General features: G+C 34.3%; 1 protein-coding gene across 1 annotated transcript in view; it reads right to left on the reverse strand.

The window, feature by feature from the left end:
- Positions 1–832: 832 nt before the first annotated feature.
- The window catches only part of LOC143243904 (retinol dehydrogenase 12-like), a 37,068-nt gene continuing 13,844 nt past the window's right edge, over positions 833–24,056 (reverse strand). Inside the window, exons 2-4 of the mRNA XM_076487673.1 lie at positions 10,232–10,474; positions 6,994–7,320; positions 833–1,575 (exon numbers count right to left, since the gene is read on the reverse strand). Coding sequence (XP_076343788.1) covers positions 1,277–1,575; positions 6,994–7,320; positions 10,232–10,474 — 869 coding nt within the window. The 3' untranslated portion in view covers positions 833–1,276. The remainder of the gene's footprint in view (positions 1,576–6,993; positions 7,321–10,231; positions 10,475–24,056) is intronic.

The following is a 24,056-nucleotide window of genomic DNA, read 5'->3' on the forward strand; positions in this document are numbered from 1 at the left end:
ATGTGATACTGGGGCGACTCAATCATTATTGTTAGAAGGTATACCGCCTTTAGATTCGAGTTCTGCCACAGGTAAGTCTGTTATTGCTCATGGTATTGAGGGTGCCTTTGTTAGTGTTCCTCTACATAACATTTATTTATTATCTTGAGCAAAGTGAACTAAACTTTTATACAGAAACCCTATACTTGTAGTTGTATCAATGAACAGTTCAGAAGACATGTTTGATTCAATCTATGTGACAGTCAAGTTGTTTTTTATACTACTCCTTTAAGGTTATGTGAACACAATAATTATAGATCCCCATTTATTTTGTATCCAATAAATACACAATAGAATAAAGATATTTCTTTTATGTGATTGTGGAATAAATAACACAGGAAACAGTCGTGTCGTTACAATCAGCATCTGTTATATGTATTTTGACGAGATAAAACTTAATGATTAGTTAAAACCCACTGCATGTAATCACATGGAACGTTGCTTTAAAATTTAATGGTAATGCAATTACTTGTTGCATCTTTCTCCAGCGAGAATTACTCGTACGCTAAATAAGTACTCTGTCGACTGGGCTAAAGGATTAACACGCTAGCACAGCTTGTACTCACACCTTATCTCAAGATTGAGGCAACTACTAGTTGGCCGCCAGTTTTCTGTGATAATTCAGTTTTCGTGTTTTCCGTAAGCAGGATTAAACTTTAGTAATTGAGATAACCCGCCAGCAACTGTAGAATAAAAACTTTAGCGACTGAATAACCCACAAGCACCTGTAGATACGATCTTTTTTAACAACACAAACTACCCGGCTTCATCAGTAATTACAAACTACCTAAAATAAATTGAATTCATTGTTTATTTCTCTCTAATACACCATGAAAACATGTTGAAAAAAAGACAAAATTAATCTAAAGATTTAATAATAATTCACTAAAAATATCCGAAAACACTAGTTACTGTAAACACAAAAAGATGTTCTGCAATAAGAAATTAAAACATTCCTTAAAACTCTACAGTTTTTATCATTAAGAACCAAAATTCTTTATCTGACAAACTTAATTGCATCTAAAAATTACCTACGTTTATATTCAGAGTCTGACTCTGGTTTGTACACAGTATATAAATAAGATTAGCTTGTATTAATTCCATATTACGTTAGTAACTGGCGTTGGTATACACAAGCAAATTTGTAATGCAGCCTAGATAGAATTACTTTTTAACTTTTTCACAAGAAGACAAGTGTAACAAACACTTAGAAACGTATCAGACAATAACGGTGAATTTATTCTTCGTCATCGTTTTCCTTTAACGTGATGGATATACCTTTCTGTTTTATCAGCCGACAAGTATTCTCCCATAATTCTTTGGCTACTTGGTCATCCCACTTTGGAATATTGATGTCTTGCATTCGACAGTCACGAAAGAGGGCGCCAGAATTTGGTTCGATTCCTTTTGCTAGAAGACAGTGAAGTATCGTCTGGATTCCTTCCTCAGGAGTACGATAAAGGACTTTAGCACAAATCTGAATCAGCTGGCCTGAAATGCCCGTCAGTGACTTGTACAATCCGGAAGATACCAGACCTTATTATTATAGAAAGAAAATATAATTAATCAAGCACAAATAGTAAAACGTAAGTTACATGATACATATATATATACATGAGTGGTTACAATAATATAACAAATTTTATTAATTCAACTAAAATTCATTCTAACGAGCAATAATGCGAGAAATATAAGCTTATAACATAATATAATGTTTTGGAACAATAGCGGATCTTTTCGCTCATCTTGACTCTCCCATCCTCTAAACTAAATCTATTAATAAATAAATTTTATAAAAGAAAAAAAAAACCTTTAAGCCAGCCTGTTATGATTCCTGTACTTGTCAAGCTTTCTCTTAAATTATCTCAACCATATCCGAACGCAACCCATTCCAAAGGCAAACCACTCTGTTAGAAAAATAAGTGTCTTAGCTGAAGATGACTCCTGCCCTGACAAAATTTATATTTGTGTTCTACTATTCTTTCAGTTGAGTATGAAAAAATGATGCATCAATACTATGTATTCCCTTTACAATCTTAAATACTTCAACCAGATCCTCCCATAACTCTTCTTTTTTTCAAGAAAATCGATTTGAGAGATTTCAACTTCTCCTCGTATGACAACCCCTCCATCCCTGGTACCATTACAGTAATCATTCTCTGAACCCTTTCCAACAATTTATGTCTTTTCTAGGGTAAGAAACCCAAGACTGAACATAATATTCCAATGTGGCCTAACCAATGACGTATATAATGAAATTATATTCTCTTTAAGCCCGTATTCAGTACTTCTGTAAATACAACCTAATGTTATTTGCCCTACCACTAGCAACATCACACTGCTTAGACAGCTTAAGATACTGATCAACCATTACACCAAGATCCTTTTCTTTCATGACATTCTTAAAGTCATTCCCATTCAAACCATACTTCTAATTCAAATTATGATAACCCGCATACATTACCTTGCAGTTATCACAAAAATAACTACAATTTATTTGCGCAACTCACCAAACGTTCAAATTCCTTTTGTAAAGCATCGGCATTCTCTTCACTGCTAGATCCCGATATAATCATCAAAACAGATAATTTTATAACAACTTTCTGCTTCCTTCCATCCAGCCACTCTTCTATCCAATTTGCTAACTTATTCCCCATACCCGCAAAGATAATTTTATACAAGCACTTTATGTAGTACTTTGTCAAATACTTCCTAAAAACTTAAATACACCAAATCTACACCTTTGTTCTCATCTACATAAACAGTAACATTTTTAAAGGATGTCAGAAGATCTGTAAAATAAAAATTTTCCCTTAGTGAAATCATGTTGACTATCCAACAAGTCCCTCGGTGACTCAGCGGTATGTCTGCGGACTTACAACGCTAAAATCCGGGTTTCCATACCCGTGATGGGCAGAGCACAGATAGCCCATTGTGTAGCTTTGTGCTTAATTCAAAACAACAACAACTATCCAACAAAGTTCCAAACTTTGTTAATGGTTTTGCAAATAGACTTTCCATAACTTCTCCCACAGTTGATGTAAAACCAATAAGCCAATAATTGCTGGTACAATTTTTATAGCTTAATGGAAACCTAAAATGGTTCAATCTCTTTGCTATTATATTTGATGTAATTCACATTTTGCATATAAAGCAACTCCTCTTCCTAATCTTCGTAATCTGAGGGTCGCGGGTTCGCATCCCGGTCACGCCAAGCATGCTCGCCAGTTCAGCCGTGGGGGCGTTATAATGTGACGGTCAATCCCACTATTCATTGGTAAAAGAGTAGCCCAAAAGTTGGCGGTGGGTGGTGATGCCTTCCCTCTAGTCTTACACTGCTAAAGTAAGGACGGCTAGCACAGACAAACAATCCTAATCTAGTACTCTGTCCATATTTATTAGCCTATAACCCTATATTTCCAAGAAATTTATGTAATTAAAATCATCTACGTTTAACCATGTTTCAGTTAGTCTCATTATATCAACTTACTCCGTTGATCCCAGTGGTGTAAGGTCATCGCTTTTATTTCTTATACTTCCATAACTACAATAGTAACTATTAAGCCTACCATTATATCTAATTATATACTCATTTTCTATGGTAACCTTTCTCCACTTCTTATTCCTTCTGTCTTTATTTTATCCTGGCTCTCACCACCGTCTAATCCTAGTTTAAAACTTCCTTTACAACTGAATTCATAATCCTAGCAAACAAGCCACCTACCTGTCCTATTTAAATCAAACCATCCATTCGCTTTTTAATTGAACTTATTCCACAAATCCAACCAGCCAATCTGTTCATCCTTACACACTAACTTAAGCTAGCATTTAGTCCTAGTGAGCTAGTTATAGCTTCATTTCCACAATTAATTCTAGGCAGCATTTCTGACAAAATTAAGTTATAATCGTCCTCTTTAAATGCCTTGTATTTATTATGTAACTCCTCTGACCCACCTTTCCCGACGTCATTAGCCTCATCGTGCACATGCATCTCTGCTAGCCCCTGTTATTATATCTCCTGTTTTGTCAGTTTTTCCTCCACCTGTGTCCCTGAGTAGAATAATTTAATTCCTTTCTCCCTATTTTATCTCACAAGTTATCTTATCCATATGTTTTATCAAGAAGCTATAACCTCCTTAAGTTATTCTTCTTTGTCTCTTTCATTTTTTCTTCCCTTCAATAGTTTCTCGTCTGTAAAAACCAAAGGCTAAACTTTGTTGACCAACAGAATACGTTATTACGATTAAATCCACTAATTTTAGCCCTAATATTTTTCTTTCTAACTTGCTGAAAATCATTGTTAGTTAATGTATCCCTTGCGCGTAAAAGCTTAATCTCCTCCTGAAATTGGCCCAGCATGGCAAGGTGGATAAGGCACTCGACTCGTAATCTCAGGGTCGCGGGTTAGAATCCCCGTTACATCAAATATGCTCGTCCTTTCAGCCATGGGGGCGTTATAATGTAACAGTCAATCACACTATTCGTTGGTAAAAGATTAGCCAAAGAGTTGGTGATGGGTAGTGATGACTTGCTGCCTTTCTTCTAGTCTTACACTGCTAAATTAGGGACGGATAGCGTAGATAGCCCTCGAGTATATTTGCGCGAAATTCAAAACAAACCAAACCCCTGAAATCCTGCTGCTATTTCCCATAGCATAAGCTTCACTTTATCTATTGCCTCTAATTTTATTAGGATAGCCTCCATCTTCTCCTCCAACTTATAAAAGTTACATACAACTTACACATCTTCCCAAGTATAACCTACACACTGCACCCATTATACCTATAACGTTGTGAATGCTTAATTCCTATACTAGTCTTAAACATTGCATTTATACTTATAGCCTGGAAATAAATACTCAATATTAAATAACAGTAGTCAATTGGTAATACTTTGTCATTTCTGTTTTTTTCAGAAAGATCAACGTTACAAATTATTGAAAGTAACACTAATTAAATGCTGAAAGATGGCAAAGCATTAGAAACTACTAGGCTTAAAATACTGAATTTGAATTCGAAATAGATTAATTAAGAGAAATGTGGAAAAAAAGGACTTATGCAGCTTAAGTGATCTTTATTACAAATTTCAGGCCTCTTGACTAATAATTATTACTCTTTTGTTTCTAACAACTGATCTTATATCAATCTGTATCGACAAAAATCATTCTGTACAACATTTAAGTATAACCTGAGATTTCCGCTTTATCCTTATCAAATCAATTAACCTGCTATTCAAACTGGAATTAAGTTATATAAATGTTAAATATTTTCTATAACAGACTTTTGCAGATTAAATTTTAACATGTTTTATATCAACAGATCTAATAAATTTGTGAAGAAAAATAGCGACGTAACACTTGATAATAATAATAAAAAATCTAACGTTTCCTTCGTCAAAAACAATCTCTATATCACAAGCTTCACCATCTGTAGCACTTCTCGAAGTCTGGACAACTGAATAAGAAATTTCACTTTTCGACTGTACACACTCAAAGACAAAGATGAAATGTGTAACGAATTTACCGTTATATATCTATTTTAATATCTATGCTTGTTTCAGAATAGTTTTCATTTTTGCATGTGACGTATATTCTTGACTGTATATTGCTCAAGTCGCGATTGTTCTCGAAATTTGTAAAAGATTCTTGAGAGTAAGAATCAATAATATTTGTTTTACGAAAACGCGCTAGAACATTGTAGAAACTTTGAAAACCTCGCGTGATTCGTATAAAAGCAGCTTAGTAACCGAGAGACAGTATAAAAATATTATGGGTCAGTTACAGTCAGTGTTCTATAAGCCTCAGAAGCCATAATTGTGATTCACGCTTATTAATCAGAAAACTACAGAATTGGATCAAGAACGTTTATAGACTTCGAACATTACAAATCGTTCAACTTCAGTGAGTTAACTTCGGACGTTAGTATTTCTACGAGGAAATTAAATATCTTCATCGGTAAAAAGTCGGTGATGTGAGGCCAGTTAAGCTAGCTAACTTAAGCGAGGTGTGACAGTACTAACTCGGAATTAATTTACTCGTCGTGAACCTAGATCGTCGATAAAATATTCAGTTCCAAAGAAGATAAAAGACTCAGCATTGATTGTAAGACATAAATTTAATACTTAGTAAGAGTTAATTAACTATTAAATTCAAATTCAAATTTACAGTTATATGAAAGCCCGGCATCGCCAGGTTGTTAAGGCATTCGACTCGTAATCCGAGGGTCGCGAATTTGAATCCCCGTCATACTAAACTTGCTCGCCCTTTTAGCCGTAGGATCCGTTGTTAAAAGATAGCCCAAGAGTTGGCTGTAGATGGTAATGACTAGCTGTCTTCCCTCTAGTCTTTCACAACTAAATTAGGGACGGCTAACGCAGATATCCTTCGTGTAGCTTTGCGCGAAATTCAAAACAAACAAATCAAACTGGTTATATGAAATAGTTATACGTTTAACGTACGTAACATAATAAATCGGAGACTCGTCCGAAATAAATTACAGTACGTCCACCCGAGCGTGTGAATTAGCTATTTGTGTGTTTGAGTATATATGGGTGAAATATTAGGATTTCCCACTGAACAGTTATCTTCGTGAAAAAAGAAAATAACAACAAAGTTACAAATCAAAATATGTGAAATAAAATGTTCGTATATACTTAACATTGAAATATCCTTGTTGATATGTATGTATTATCTGTGGAATGAAATGAAAAATGTATATATATACATATGTATCAAGTTGGGTTGGTCAAACGCTTGTGTATTTTATAAAATGTAAAAGTAACTGAGTTTATGATGTTGTGTCATTTCAGTACTTTTATCCTGAACAATACAAAAAGGATAAAATTCTATTTCACGTGATAACTTTAAAAACATGCATGTGTTTGAACCGTAGTAGCTACATTTGTTATTATTCTTTTTTCTTTAATAAACGCCACCTAGTCTGAATTTTTACTCACCTGGATTAACTGCAAAGGCTACTATTCCTACAGAACGAAACCTCCGACTCAGCTCTTTGGTGAAAATATATTGTGCAAGCTTGGAATTATGGTAGTGGTGTCGGAAAGAGTAGCTTCCATCCCTCTGACCTTCCAAGTTCAACAAGTTGGCCAAATTACCTTTTTTACAGCTGCCACATACAACGTTGATCACACGCGCGGGACCATCTGGGCATTTGGACAATTTGTCCAGTAGAAGAATTGTTAGAAGGAAGTGGCCAACATAGTTTACTCCCATCATTGCATCGAAGCCGTCTGCTGTCCAGTCTCGAGTTTCACATAGCGCCGCTATGGGTCACAAGAGAGGAAGTTTAAAAAGTCTTGTCATCATAAATGTTATTTAACTATCTAACATCTGTATACAACTATTGTAATTCACCAAAAATATGAGTAGTTAACTCCCCAAATTAAGATGAATGGTTTGAATTTCCAGAACGTTATCATAACCTGAGTTAAGAAACAACACAAGTAAACCACGCATACTTAAACATGTAATGTTGAATAACGCAGAATTAAGTATGTGAATACTATTTTCATTAGAAGTTTCACTTGTGAAATATTGACAACGTTTAATAAGAAAGTCAGAGGACAGTAAGTGTTTGTCTGTTAATTGCTTTTGTGAAAAGTCACACCTGCGCTGTCAGATATAAAATAATTTTTATTGTTGGTTGTATTAATCATTGAAATATTTTGTTTCTTGCTCGTTTATATCGAGACTATAATATCAAATGTTGTGTTTGCAACTAAATAGTGTCGAAGCTATTCAAATTTCTAGAAGGCAGTCATAGGTGTTTAAATAACTGTATCAAAATGAGCGGGAATAAGAGGAGAGAAAAAATCAAAGTTATGCAAAAGAAAAGATCGGCTTAAACGTGAAGTTAATCGTTGTAAGAGTAAAAGGCTTAACAGTGAAATCATCCGAAACTTGGGCTAAAATTATTGTTCTAACTTTAGAAACCTGCTGAACTATTTAAAATTGAGATAACTGCATTAGTAGTTAGATAGGAGTAGAATTTTAAGTGGTTCAGGAAGGCCTCTGGTGTACAGACCATGTTCGGTTTCACCGAGTCATCTAGTTTATCCCATAAATTAGAGATCTGTCTGAACGCACAGCACGCGTGTGTCTCCGTCTAATTATAGCAGCACTGTCCAATAAGATGTTCTGTTCTATATAGATTGGCTTAAGGAATGACTTGCAGCAGTGCTTGAAGAGGAAAGCTACTCTTAAGTGTTTTAATTATTTTGCATACGTGAGGTATGGTTTCACAGTAATGTGACGTACCCAAGTATGCTTCTATATCGTTGTTTTACCAACTCCAAAACGTTTTAACAAGGTGTTTACTTGTTTTTACGATTGCATGCAATTGTTTCTATATATATATATATATTTCGTAGCAGCAAAAGGTAGTTACTCGCTTAATTTGATATTTTCATCCCTCTAGCTTCAGAATATGAACACAACTCTTTTATGTTTACGGTATATTTAAACCTGACAGCTTCGTTGAACTTCTAGTATAGTACGACCTGAATACTTACTTGAGTCCCTAAGATAATCCGATCTTAATAGTTGATGTATTTTTAGAATAGTACGACTTGAGTATTTACTTCAATATTAGGAGTAGAATGACATGATTACTTGTTTGAGTCTCTATTGTATACGTGAAAATAGTACTGCAACTGCTTTACTATGCGTTTCTTTATTATTGTTTTCCCAGGAAGATTAAAAAAACAAATTTCAAGAAAAAACTAAAAATTTCAGAAATAAAAATTGGTCCAAGACAGTGGAGTCATTAGCCTAACAAATATATTTCTGCTGTGATCATTGCGTAGGATGAGTCGGGGTGGGTAATAACAAACCTGTGGTTGAAATTGGTCCAAATACCACTGATGTGTTCGCAAACAAACATGTTTTTAACTTTTATAAGTTCGTATTTTCTATTACATTTTATAAGCATGGTGTTTGTGTTCATACTGTTCACGCTGTATTTGAGGGGTAAAATGCTTATTTATCAAGGTTGATTTCCATAATAATTACGTTACAACCATTGCATTTATTCATTTTTTTTAAATTTACCATCTTATATTTTCACACTTTAAAGAATATGCCTTCATTATTACAGGGGAAATGCCATCTTCTAGTTTATCAGACTGACATATTTATGCGTCGCATGTTTCCTAGTGAGTAGATCACACACTAAATTTTATAACCAGCAATTTGTTCCACATGCACTACATGTAATGTAACTCGTATATTATATACCTGATCACCAGCAGAAACGTAGACTTATTCCACTTATCTCACTAGAAAAATAAATATTCTTAAAATTAAAAATTCAACTTATTTAAATATCTGCTAGTCCTAAAATCTTCTGACTTTATAGTCAACTGTTTCCCTTTTTTCCTTTTTCTCTCACTTAGCTTCTTACACGTTGGCTTTAAACATTATTAACCACTGGCTTTGTTATATCAACATCTACTACTTTCATACCCTAAATAAAGATGTAAATTCACTTTAACCATCCGTTCTTCCTCACTAATAATTTCACTTGTTTGAACAAGACGAGACAGTTTTGATAGCTCTCTCAATTTCTCGTGATTTTACTTGAATTGTTAACAAACACGATACTTGTCTGAAAAAATTTCGCTTCTTATGTAATATCCTCACACTTTTCTACGTTCAGAAGGATCAATACTGCGTAGTAAGTAGAAAAATGTTTTGTTGTTGTTTTTTTGTTTCGGATATTCGCGGTAAAAATTACGCAATGATTATATACGCTAACCAACTCAAGTTTTGAACTAATAGAGAGTAAAAGCAAGTTTATCACTACTTGGAATATTTTTATAATAAAATGTATTGGTTACTCGAGAACATTATATGCCATTCAAAATCTATTTGGGATTCGTTTATCCAGACTTAGTTAAAATACCATTCGAAGCATTCATAGCATGGGTTATTAATGGACAAATCACTTGAAGATATAACACAATAAGGCTAAAGACTTGTGGATTCTCTTTCAACACTTAGTCCTAACTTGGTATGAATATTACGTTGTACACAAGTGAACCTGACGATGACCGAAGAGGGTCGAAACGTTATTCGCTCCTCTACATAAAAAAAACTTTTCTCAACCCAAACCAGCCGTTTTTACATATATAAATGTTAAGTTCTATTATACAGTCGTGATCTCTGAAATGTTACCTGCATTGTTGATTATGGCGTCCAGCCTGTCTTCGGTGTCCACAAATTCCTTTGCAAATTCCCATACAGTGTCCAGGCTGTTCAGGTCCATAAACATGACTCGCAAGTTGAAACTACCTGTCCGCTTTCGAAGGAAGAACGCTGTGGAATCTCGTCTGGCCTTCGTCCGGCAAGGAACAACTACCCTAGCCCCCCGCCTAGCCAGTTCCACCGCCAGAGCCCGTCCAACACCGAAACTGCCTCCTTTTCAAATTACAAAAATAACGTCTATAATTTTTCATTTCGATTTTGAAAGGTTAATTACATGAAATATAAATGCAGCATACATAAAGATAATACAATTAGTTTCGCAAAATACATCTATAAATAGTTATTTTAAAATATTCTAAATAACAATTAATTAATCGGGCTGTATTTTTTTTTTTTTTTTCTCATTCTAAAAACAGACTAGTAACGGTGAACTAAAAAATCCTGATAGATAAACAGAATAAACTGTCTAATACTTAATATGTTTTATTATACTGTTATATGAGCTGCAGCTGTAGATACTTATTCGATTTCGATTAACTAATTATATAACCAAAACTACATATTACTTTCTGTGAAACATGCCGCAGAATCTCTAACCAAAAATATCTAATACTGGTACACAGTTATTCAAATTACTTTTTATATTATTTTATGGGACTTGGTGCAGCTTAAATGTTAGTGTGCTGGACTGTGGATCCGACGGTTCCTGCTTCACATCCAATTAACGTGGAAAAAAAACAACTTTCTTCATATTTTAAGTCCATGGGTACTTTAGAGGCTGAAGAATATTACAACGTGTTCTATATCCGTTTTTAACATACAACAGTTGAACCAGCATATATTGTATAGGAAAATATTTCAAACTAACAAACAAACAATGATGATGTATGCAATAATAAAACACAAGATAACTTCTGTGACTATTAATCGATTAATGTCTGTATGGCCTGATTCAGGAAAAGCTGCTCTCAACCAATAACCAGTCTGATTAATGTCTGTGTAACCTGATTCAGGAAAAGTTACTATCGACCAATAATCAATCTGATTAATGTCTGTACAACCTGATTCAGGAAAGTATCTTCAAGCAGGTATAAATATCTTGGTCGAATCCAAAGGAGTAATATTTAGCATTTCAAAAAATAAATATAAAAATTGTATCGATCTAAATTTCCTCAGTTGCAAAGAGATTTTTATGGTTGGTAACGTTTTGACTTTCTTTTAATTTTCCGTCATATTCAGCCATCTTTTGGGTCAATGATTTTGAATTGGATAAAAAATAAAATATTTTCATTCTTTATTTTTCGGTAAAAGCTATTTTAAATTTGAACACATGTTAATTATAGCATCTCAATAGTTGTTAATAGTAGACTTATCAGTCAAAAATTGCTTACCTTCAGAACTTTTTGTTACCTTCGTCTATTTAGTGCATTACCTATTTCAAATAAGAGATATGTAAAAATAGCATTTTCAATCTATTATTTGGATCCTCAAGTTACTGCCTAGGAGGTGTCTGGTATTTGCCATATCTCATTAGGTGGGCTGTATCTACAGTACCCTAAATGCCTAGACTAACAGTAAATAGAGATTTATAAGGTTTATTAAGAACAACAGAATTACGCTTTACTAGATATATTTATTGTCATACTAATAGTTTAATTGTATGTATTTACTTTTCAGTTTGCAGGTGTTGATTGTTTGGCTGAAGGTGTCCGTTTCCCTTCTTGAAGTTGTGCTAGTAAAAATATAAACAGGTAGAAATATAATTACTGTTTAAATAGCACTTTGTAATCCAACTCCAACTGATATTTGCTGTGGAAGACTGTTCGAACATATAATGTAGTTTTCCATAATGCCATTCACGAGCGACTTCATCGTTGATTTAACGAAAACTATTTCGTGAAACTGCTACCTTTGGACAAAGCACTCTATGTATGTTTTACTCAACTCTTGCATTTAATCGTTCAGCTAGTGCATTCCACCTGAACGTGTATTTGTCTAAATCAGTAGGAAGTGCCAATACTTTTTCACAATATAAAATTAAAGTTTCATGTTTCCTGAAGGGAATCATTTCAGCCTACTCTCCTCGGTGGATCAATAAATATTAACGATCTTAAAATCACATTTCCATTATATTCAAAAAACAGTTGAAGCAACAGTAAATTAGTAAGCAGTTTCTTAAAACGTTCAAAAGAGTGTTATTTGGAATCGAGCCAAATTTAAGATGTATATTTCCTGAAACATCAGCCATAAAATACTGCTATTTATATATACATGCAAATACATTTATTTTACATCAGAACGCCACATTGCAATATAACATTTATAAATTATCTACTTTCACTATCATGAATCAAGAAGATGTATAAGGTACATTTTAAGATGAAACTCCTACTTTCTAGCTTTTATGAATACAACTTTACAGGATGAACACCATGGAAAACAAAAAACAAATCACAATTCCGAGCTATTTCAGTTCTTTAATATTATAATAAATATGTATCAAATTTAGTATAAAACTATTCGACAGACTGGAGAATGTTCTACCATTGTAAAATATTCTGTAGCAGAAATTTCTCTTTAGCCTTTGGTTTTAAGCCTGAGAAAGAAGAAGTAAATTTTCCTTTCTCCCCATTCAAAGTAAATTACCAGATGTCACAGATGAAGATAATTTATCTGTGCATCATACATCCTGAAAATGATTATTGTAATTACCAAGTCTTTGGAGCGTATACAAACTTTTTCTCTCTAGATTACTGTAAGCAATCTATGCATACATACTGTTTCTGTATTAGCGTAAACAAACTACCTACAAATAATATCTCTAATAGTGGAAACAAATCTACAGTGCCTTGTAAAAGTTTTCACCGCTCCCCCTCCCCCAATGCTGGTAATCAATTTTAGGTATTTCCTTGTGTAAGACATAGATCAAATTGACAAAAATATTTATTAATTTCATACCAGTTTCTAAAGATTACAAACAACATAACGTTAGTGACATAACACAAATAAATATTGAAAACGCATGTTACAAAAATCTTCACTTCCTCAGCTTTCACCATCCTTGAGTTAATTTTATGTCACTACTCTGCTAAAGTAAATATGAGTGTCTATGCAACTCTATCACATATCAAAGTATATTATAGAGCCACGTTGAAAATACTTTAGGTCAAATAGAGCCATTAGTATTGATTTAAGAAGAGTATTTTGAAAGTTAAAATTCAATTTACTGTTACCTATTGAGAATGATGAGAAAATAACTTTCTACAGACCTAAGGGAGAAAATTGTTTGGAAGCTCACCTCCAGAGAAGGCTGTGCATCAATTTCAAAGGCTCTCATTTTGTCATTAAGTAATATAAAAATTGGTTGTTAAGAAAGGGAATGTATGTCACATTACCTCAACCATGCACATGTCAGGCAAAAGGTAATACTGAAGTGAGCTTCGGACTTCAATAGCAGAAAGTGGAATTACTGTACACACTTCAACAATATCACGTACCTTACACACAAAAAAGGCTTGTATGGTAGAGTGGCAAGAAAGAAACCAACACTAACGAAGATGCATAACAAATAGACTATATTCTTAAAAATTTCTATAATTCTAAAACAATGTGGCAGAAAGTTCTATAGTGAGATGAGACCAAAGTAGATCTTTTTCGTTTAAATACAAGCGATATGTACTGCGAAAACCCAAAACTGCTCATGACCCGGCATATATCGTCGCAACTGTCAACCATAGTGATGGTGGATCCATAATGAAGTGTGAATGCTTGTTTGCAGCTGACAGTGAAGAACTTCCAAGGGACCGCGGACAGTAGAAAACGTACACAGATGTTGGAGGTAAACCTGAAGAAGTCAGTGGAAAAACTACAATTTGATGGAAGGTTTACATTTCGAGAGGACAATGATGCCAAAAATAGATCAAAGACAATCCAAGAATGGTTTCCGAGAAATAAAATTAAAATTCTTGACTCAAAAATCTGTGTAGAGACATAAAAACTGATGTAGGATATCTATATAGAATGGGCAAAAACATCTCCAACATACTTTGGGAAACTTGTGTAATGTTATTCAAAACGGCTTTCAGCTGTCATTGCTGCCAAAGGAGCTTTAACCAAATATTAACTGCATAATCATGTTAAGAAGTTAAAACTTTTGGAGTACGTGTTTTCACGATGTGTTTGTCTTATATAACTAAAGTGAGGAATAATGCACCTATTGTTCTTTGTAATCTATAGAAACTGGTCAGAGATTAATATAATAAATGTTTTTTTGATTATTTGGGTTATTGTTTTCACGAGAAAACACCTAAAATTGATCACCAGCACAGAGTGTACACATTTGAAAGGTAATGTATAAGTCTTTTCTCGGCCTGGCATGGCCTAGCGCGTTAAGGCGTGCGCTTCGTAATCTGAGGGTCGCCGGTTCGCGCCTGAGTCGTGCCAAAACATGCTCGCCCTCCCAACCGTGGGGGCGTTATAATGTGACGGTCAATCCCACTATTCGTTGGTAAAAGAGTAGCCCAAGAGTTAGCGGTGGGTGGTAATGACTAGCTGCCTTCCCTCTAGTCTTACACTGCTAAATTAGGGACGGCTAGCACAGATAGCCCGCGAGTTGCTTTGTGCGAAATTCCAAAACAAACAAAAGTCTTTTCTCTATTTTAGTGTAAACAAACTCTCTATCCACATTTTTGTGCACTATCGTAAACAAACCATTCATACGTATTATTCCTGCATTAAAATGAAATAAGATATCAGTGCATGATCTCTAAGCCTTAGACTAAACAAATATGTTATTTCTTGTCTCTCTGTATAAGTGTAAATCTAAACCATCTTTAAATATTCTCTGTGCATTAAGGTAAACAACTCAGCTATACGTGCAAATATAACTGAAATACATGAAACCTGATCTAGTAACTAATAAATATCATTCGTTTTTAATAAAAAAGAATCAACTTTGAGAATATCCATATGGAGTAAATAACACTCAAAAATGTCATATTAACTGAAGAGTGAAAGACGTATCAAAAGATTATCTAGAGATGAAAATAATTTTTATAATTTCCTACGACCCTAATATTATCAATCTATACAACAGAATGAAAGAAGAATTACCTTTCAAGGAAGCCATTTCAAAACAATTTAAAAGAAAAAATTAATTATGAAAATATACTCTTCAAAACAAGAAATGCAAAAGGGATATTTTTTTTTATTTTAAAGAGAAATATATGTAATAACGTTACAAGCTCAGAGTATGTGATGTTACACGTGTTAAGGCACTGATTGTCAGACCAAAATGACAATAAAAGTTGTGCACTTTGAAAACGGAAGAAAACATCGGATTTTTTGCCAAAACGCATGCGTGTCCAATAAATTTGTTTGAGAGATCTGCATGTTCTGCAAGTGCAACATGTGCAAAATCCCTATAAAAGTGACGGGTTCTCAATTTCCATAGCTCAGTGTTAAGCCACCGACACGCAATACAGTTACGCCAAGACTGACTGAAGCACAACGCAACAACGCCATTGGTCGCTTGGAAGCAGACGAATCTCGATCAGATGTTGCCAGAGCTGTGAATGTCCACCCAAGCACCATCACAAGGCTATGGAATCGTCACCAACAACATGGATCAACTTGTGACCGTCCACGATCTCGCAGACCTCGTGTGACCACGCCCGCACAAGATCGCTACATCCGGTTACGTCACCTACGGGATAGGACCACCACTGCGACGTCTACTGCCTCAACCATACCAGGGCTGCGTAGGATTTTCGATCACACCGTACGCAACCGTCTACGAGATGCAGGAATCCGACCTCGACTTCCAGTCAGAGGCGTCATCCTACCCAGCAACATCGTCAAGCACGACTGCAGTGGACTCGGACACATCGGGTATGGCCTCATCGACGATGGAGGCATGTTTGGTTCAGCGATGAATCACGATTTATGCTTCGTAGGCAGGATGGAAGGACCCGTGTTTACCGTCGCCGAGGTGAACGTTTTACAACAAACTGTGTACAGGATGTTGACAGATATGGTGGTGGCAGCGTCATGATGTGGGCTGCCATCGCCTACAATGCCAGAACAGACCTTTTGCACATTCGAGGAAATCTTACGGCTCAACGATACGTCGACGAGATTCTTAGGCCCCATGTGCAACCCATCATGGTGAATGTCAACGACGTTTTTCAACATGACAACGCCCGTCCTCACACAACCCGACTCACCACTGTCTTCTTGAGACACCACAACATCAACGTTCTTCCCTGACCCTCCAGATCACCAGATTAAAACCCCATCGAACATCTTTGAAACGAGTTGGACCGACGTCTGCGACGGCGACAACCTCAACCGCAGACTCTACCACAGCTTGCAGCAGCTTTGCAGGCTGAGTGGACAGCCATTCCACAGGATGTAATTCGTCATTTCATAGCTTCCATGGGCAGGAAATGCCAAAATAAACTTGTCAAGAATTTGTCTCATATTTTGCCTTTTGCGTTTCTTTTTTGAAGAATATATTAGAAACAAAAATAAACAAATGTTAAAAATATAAAAGGGCCATAAAACTGAACCTTCAGATAATATTTGCAATGTAAAGCCAAAAATAAATTGATCAGAAACAAATATTAAACGAATTTAAAAATTTAAGTTAACCAACAAATTAGAGAAATTAGCTGATAATGTAGTAGTAAGAAATAACAATATACAGTTATATAATCACGTTGTTCATTTATTAGACACGATACATAACAAAGCGAGATAACAACTAATCAAATCGAAGAATATTACAAACTATTATTAATCTATAATAAATGAATTGTATTAAAATGAGCATTTATCTAAATGGTGTTCAAAGAGAAAAACTGTAACATTATACAAAAAGAAGAATCCGTTTCATTTCAAATAGACAAATCTAAGAAATCTAACCGTCAAGTGCTATAAACAATAACACAAATTAAACATAAACTTTTGAAGCAGGATTACAACATGAAAAACAGGATTAAAACAATTATCCATATATTAGTAGCAGCTGGCAAAGTTATTGTGGCTGGTACAGGTGACGGGTAGAGTGCATGGGCTGCTACGAAGATAATAAATGAAGTTAATGTATGTGTATTTTATGAAGGTTGTAAAACACTTGGAAAAGAGTAATTCCCAAGTGGGATGTACCACAATGAGTAATGAGAACATAGAGTAAATAATGAAAACTTAAAAGTGTTTTAGAGGTGTTTACCTGTTTAATAAATTACCTAAGAAGATAATATCACTTGAAAATGGTAATCTCGTTGTTAACCTAGATTATGATATAAAGTGGTATTTATTGCATTTGTTATTACAATGATCTAAAACGAAATTTCGTTTAATATTTCAACCCTTACCGAGAATATGAAATAAATAATGTAAAATGTTCTAAACAAATAATACCAAAAAAAATTGAATACCGTTTATAATCAAGTGGTAATTCAATTATGTACAATTCGAACTCTCTACAAAAGCATTATCAGTGAAGTGTGTGTATTACTGAATAAAATATAAAAGAAATATCATTTGCAGTTCTTCTGAAGCGTTATACACGTTTATTTAAAGACTGGTTGATTTTAACAAGAATTATGTTTTAATAAATGATTAGACAGATAGTTTTAGACTCTAAAGGTAGTTGGATGTTTGTTTTCGTATGGTAAAACCACATCGTGCTATCTGCTGTGTCCACCGATGTGGATCGAACCTCTGATTTTAGTAGTGTAAACCCAAAGGTTCCAAGCACTTGCTCGTTATGAGAGAGAGCACGAAAGGAAAATAGGGGTAATCACATGTGGTAACAGTGTAAAAGACAAGGAAGTTACGGTTATAGGTGAGTATCTAGTTAGGCATGTAGTTTGAGTAGCATGTGGATTAAATAAAATCAAAAAAATATGTTGTCCAGAAGTAAGGGGTACAGGATATAACTGATAGAACCAGAGGTAGTTAAGAGTGATACATGTTGAGGCTAGTGATGTAACAAAAGGTAGGTCTATGGAGCTTATTAATGAGTGCAAAACATTGATAAGGGCATTTATGAAAATGGGCAATAGCGTGATTCTGTCAAGGATATTGCCATAAATAAATTGTGGGAATGAGATGCTAAGTAGCTCACTAGGATTGAATGCCAGACTTAAATCAACGTGTGGGAATGGATAGCTTACACTTAAAAAGACAGGGACTAGCTTCTTAGCAAGAGCCATTAATTCAGCTTTAGTGGTTAATTTAAACTAGGGCTAGACAAAGGTGAAGGCTATGATATTAATGAAATAGGAAATGTAATTTGAGGAAATCATATACAAGCATAAAATATGAAATTATTTTAGAATATATCATTAACTGTTACTATTGTAATTCTAGAAGTATTAGAAATAAAATTGATGAGTTTAAACCACTTTAAATGGGTGAGCATTTAACTACAAGCTACCACTGCATCGTTAGGTTTGGAATTTTATTACATGTATAATTTAAGAAGAATACTACCTCGATTCCAAATTTCAGGAAAGTCAATCCTGATGAAATAAGATGTAATCTGGCTTGTCTGGATTAAACTAAAGAGTTGGTAGGAGAACTTTAATAAATGTGAGAAGCATTTAGGAAAAAAATAACATACGTATATATCATACATATTCCCTACAGAAAAAAGGCATTGGAGAGGAATAAGCCAGTATGGCTTATTAAAGTTTTAAGAGATCGTATCAGAAGTAAACATAATAAACTAAAGAAATTTAAACTTATTGAAAATAATAAGAACTTGAAGGAATATAAGAAATCGAGTGAGCTGCTCAAAAAGGAAAATAAAAGGGCAAAACTGTATATGAAAGAGGGTTGGCTGAGACAGTTAAATCAAACAAAAAAGAATTATTTAGGTATATGACGGGTACTTAAAATGTTAAGATGGGATTGGGCTTCTTAAAAACGATAGTGGGGATCTGATCTCGGAAGATTATGAGATGATGAACTTATGTTCTAAATTATGTTCTCTTCGGCTTTTACGAAGGAAGACACAAGTATCATGTCTCAACCAGAGCACATAATGTATGAAGAAAATACTGAGGTAAAAGATATCATTTTAAGTGCTGCAATTGTGAGAGCAAGTTGGTAAACCTAAAAATTAATAAATCCCCTGGACCAGATAACTTTCATCCTAAAGTTTTGAAATACCTTAAAGATTTTATTTGTGAATCGTTATCTAATATTTTTATGTCTCTGAGTAGTGGAAGAGTATTAGAAGATTGGACATTGGATGATCTCAGTCCAATATTGAAAGGTGATACAAGTTGCCTGGACGATTAAAGACCATTTAGTCTTACATCAGTAGCTGTAAAGGTTTCAGATAATATAATTAAAGATGCACTGCAGAGTCACTTCAAGCAGTTTGATACAGTGTCAAAGAGCCAGCATGGTTTCGTAAAGGAAAATCTTGTTTAACAAATCTTCTGACATTATTTGAAGATGTTAATGTGAGATTGATGAAGGAAATACTATGTATTTGGTTTACCTTGATTTTCAGAAAAGGTTTGATAAAGTGCCTCATAAAAAACTTGTTACAAAGCTTGTGGCGTAGAGAAAATGTTACTAAGTTGAATAGAAAATTCTATGAAGAGAAGAAAGCAGAGAGTTATAATAAATGGAGTTAGATCTGACTGAATCAATGTTACAAGTGGCGTGCCTCAGGGCTTTGTACTAGTTTTTCTGCTGTTTGTGATTTATATCATGAAACTGACTTTGGAATGACTATCAAAACTTTGAATTTTGTAGGTGACAGTAATATTTTTGGAGTGGCTAACTGTATTAAAGATGCTATTAATAGGAGGAGTATGGAGGGCAGGTTTGATTAATTGTTTGTCATTAAGCACAAAGCTGTACAATAAGCTGTACGTGCTCTGCCCGCCACGAGTATCGAAACCTGGTTTCTGGCATCGTAGATCCGGAGATACGTCGCTGTGGCAATGAAGGGGGACGTAGAGGGCAGCACAAAAATATAATATTGAGGATTATTGTTTTCGATGTTTGTTGGGGAATTTTCAGTTTTTTAATGATTTCTCGCTATTAATTAACGTTTTCGATAATTTGGTGTTATTATTGAGGATTTTTACTATTTCAAGTTGCTTTATAGTTATTTTAATTGTTTTCTTCATAACATTATCCATTTGTTGACTTTTACGCAGGACAGAAAACTTATATTTACACTACTGATAAGTTAATGTACTTCTTCAAGTATAGTCGGTCAAACTAAGTACACATTCATTAGTCTGAAATCATCAACATTGTAATGAATAAGGTTACTTAGGCCCGGCATGGCCAAGCCTGTTGAGGCGTGCGACTAATCTGAGGGTCGCGGGTTCGCATCCCCGTCGCGCCAAACATGCTCGCTCTTTCAGCCGTGGGGGCGTTATAATGTAACGATCAATACCACTGTTCGTTGGTAAAAAGAGTATTCCAAGAGTTAGCGGTGGGTGGCGATGACTAGCTGCCTTCCCTCTAGTCTTACACTGCTAAATTAGGGACGGCTAGCACAGATCGCCCTCGAGTAGCTTTGTGCGAAATTCAAAACAAACAAACAATAAATTTACTTCTTTCTACATATTCGACGTTAGTAATTGTACATTTTAGCCTCAAACCTTCAATACTGTAGCGAGTAAGATAATTTCTTCAAGTCTGGTCAATCATATTAAGTCTATATTTTCTAGCCTGAACCCATTAGCATTCAAGTGAGTAAAGCATTACTTTGATTCAGTTCAGTCATACTAAGCCTATATTTTGTAGCCTGCAGCCATTAACATTGAAATCAATAAACCATTTCTTTCATTCTGGTCGATTATACTAAACCTACATTTTCTAGCTGGAAACAATCAACACCGTAGTAAGAATGTTTTTTTAGTCTACTTAAACATATTAACATACCTTTTCTAGTCTCAAACCATCAACATAGTACACAATAAGGTTACTTCTTTCAGTCCGAACGGTGATACTAAGCCTGATATTATTGAGAATGTCATGACCGAAAAACTTCGATTCTGATCAGTCATAGTAAACGTACAGTTTATGGCCTAAAAATATTACATTGTACTACGTAAAATTACGAACTTAAGTCTAACTTGACATAATAAGTATGAAGACATCTGCATTATAGTGAGCAAGGTTAGTTTGTGAAACTAACCGGTCATACTGTTTCTAGGTTTAGTAGACTGTAACCATAAACATTTTAGAATAAAGTCACGTCTTTAAATGTGATTGATACCACTAAGCCTACTATGTGTACACTACCTATCCCGAAACAATTAATATTTTAATTTGTAAAATCACTTCTTAAATCCTAGCCTAACATACTAAGCCAACGGTTTCTTCCTAAAAACACCAAGAATGAGAATATAACGAGTAAGGTTAGACGATTATGTTTTCTTGGTCATACTAACTACATATTATTGAAAGTGAAAAGATCAGTATTATACAGAGTAGGGTTACTTTGCTCGGTCACACAAAGTCTGCATTTGCACCCTGAAAATACAACATCGTAGTGCGTAACTTCTTTCACACTTTCGATCTACTAAGACTTCAGGTTCAAGCATGAAGTCATGAATATTGTAGCTTTAGAGGTGAATTCTTTACATCTGGTCGGTAATACTAGGTGTAAATTTTCTTGTCAAAAATATCAACATTGTAGATTATGCATGATTAATTCTTTAAGTTTTATCAGTAATAAAAAATAGTAGATATGTAGTTGCATAACTTCATTCAGACAGATCATTCATACGAAATAAGCATTTCGCAGCCTATAGTTGTCGACACTGCAGTGAGTAACACTCTGTCTGGTTGTAACCAACTGCTCCTAGCTTGAAACAATCGACATTAGTTCGCTCTTTAAATCTCATTTCTCAAATCAAGTATACGTTTTCGAATATGAAACCATCTAAATTCCAGTACGTAAAAATATTTATTTAAATCTGATCGGACATACTAAATCTACATTTTATAGCTTAAATCCACCAGCATTGTAGTAAATAATGTACCTTTATTAAGTCTTCAGTCATCCTAAGGCTATATTTTCCACACTGAAACTACCAACATTGTAGTAAATAATGTACCTTTATTAAGTCTTCAGTTATCCTAAGGCTACATTTTCCACATTGAAACTACCAACATTGTAGTAAATAATGTACCTTTGTTAAGTCTTCAGTTATCCTAAGGCTACATTTTCCACACTGAAACTACCAACATTGTAGTGAATAATGAACTTTTCAAATTCAGATCGGTCATTTGAAGTCTACATTTTATAGGCAGAGACAAACCACAATACAGTCTACTTGGTTATACTACGTATAGGTTAAAACTGTGATAGTTAACGTCACTTCTTTCGGTTTACAAGTTAAGGCTAATCCTCAATTTCCTTGCCATACACCTTTAACATTGTGGTAGATAAGGTTACCTTGTAAAGTGTCATCGGTCATACTAAGTCTACATTTTATATCCTGAAAACATTAATACTGTAATGAGTAAGGCTACTTATTGAAGTCTGGTCGGTCATATTAGGTCTACATATTCTAGCCTGAAACTATCAAAATTGTGGAGAGAAAGGAACTTAATTATTTGAATCTGGTCGGTCATATTATGTTTACATTTTATAGCCTGAAAACATTCACCATCGTTCTATATAAGGTTAAAACTTCAAGTTTGATTGGACGCATTGATTAATCATATCCTACCCTGAAACAATCAACGCTGTGTCAGTAACGTCACATTTTAAGCCTGGTAGGTCGAATAAAATATATGTTTCTAGCCTACAAAAGGTTTACACTGTAATAGCTAATCCAGTTCGTTCAGTCTAGTCATTATTACTCTCTCGACATTTCCTTTCCTGAACTAATATATATTGTACTGAGTAAAGTTACTTCTTTAAATGTGATCGGTCATATTATCTCTACATTTACTGACTTTAAAACAAAGAACTTTTAACTGTGTACATGTAAGGTTACTTCAGTTCTGATGGAACATACTTAATTACATTTGTAGCCTGAAACTAACGTTATAAGGCTACTTTTTAAGTCTATTCTGTAACACTGTGTTTATATTTTATATCTTTAAGCAATTAACATTGTGTAAGTACTGTCAGTCATAATAATTCTAAATTTTCTAGCCTAAAACAGTCAACATTTGTAAAGAATAAGGTACTTCTTTGAATCTCATGATTACACTATGTAACAAATTTTTTAATTTTCCTTGTTCTTGAGCAGAAAGTGTTATTTCCCAATTGCTTATGCCTAAAGTAAATAGAAAAGACCTATTTTTCTCTTCAAACTTTGCTTTTGTGACCTGGGTAATAAAATTTTCAAATTTACTCATTTTCCAGAACATTCCAGGTAGATTCAGTGCTGAGTAGCTGATAGAGAATTTTCTTGAACTTACAAGAATTTTCAAGAATTTTGTAGAACTTACGAGAAATTTCTAAAACTTTCCATAGAATTATATATACAAGGGCTCACCACTCACCACTTCAGTTTAGTTCTAGCTGCCTAAGTGAAAACAGACAGACCTATCTGATTTTGTCAGAGATGACATCAAGAAGCTGTAAGCATTCTCCAGACGCATTCTGCTATGTATGTGGCCAATTTAAAATTTAAACATCTTTCAATCAATTTATTTTTTTAATTTCTTATAGTATAGAAAAAATATCACATATAAAATATTTTGCATGAACTTCTTACACATTAGTTATGGATGAAATAAATGTATTCTTCATAATAATTTTATTTTGCTCTTTTGCAGGATGGTACAGAGG

The sequence above is a fragment of the Tachypleus tridentatus genome, chromosome 2 (assembly GCF_004210375.1).
Source record: "Tachypleus tridentatus isolate NWPU-2018 chromosome 2, ASM421037v1, whole genome shotgun sequence".
Taxonomy (NCBI): Eukaryota; Metazoa; Arthropoda; class Merostomata; order Xiphosura; family Limulidae; genus Tachypleus; species Tachypleus tridentatus.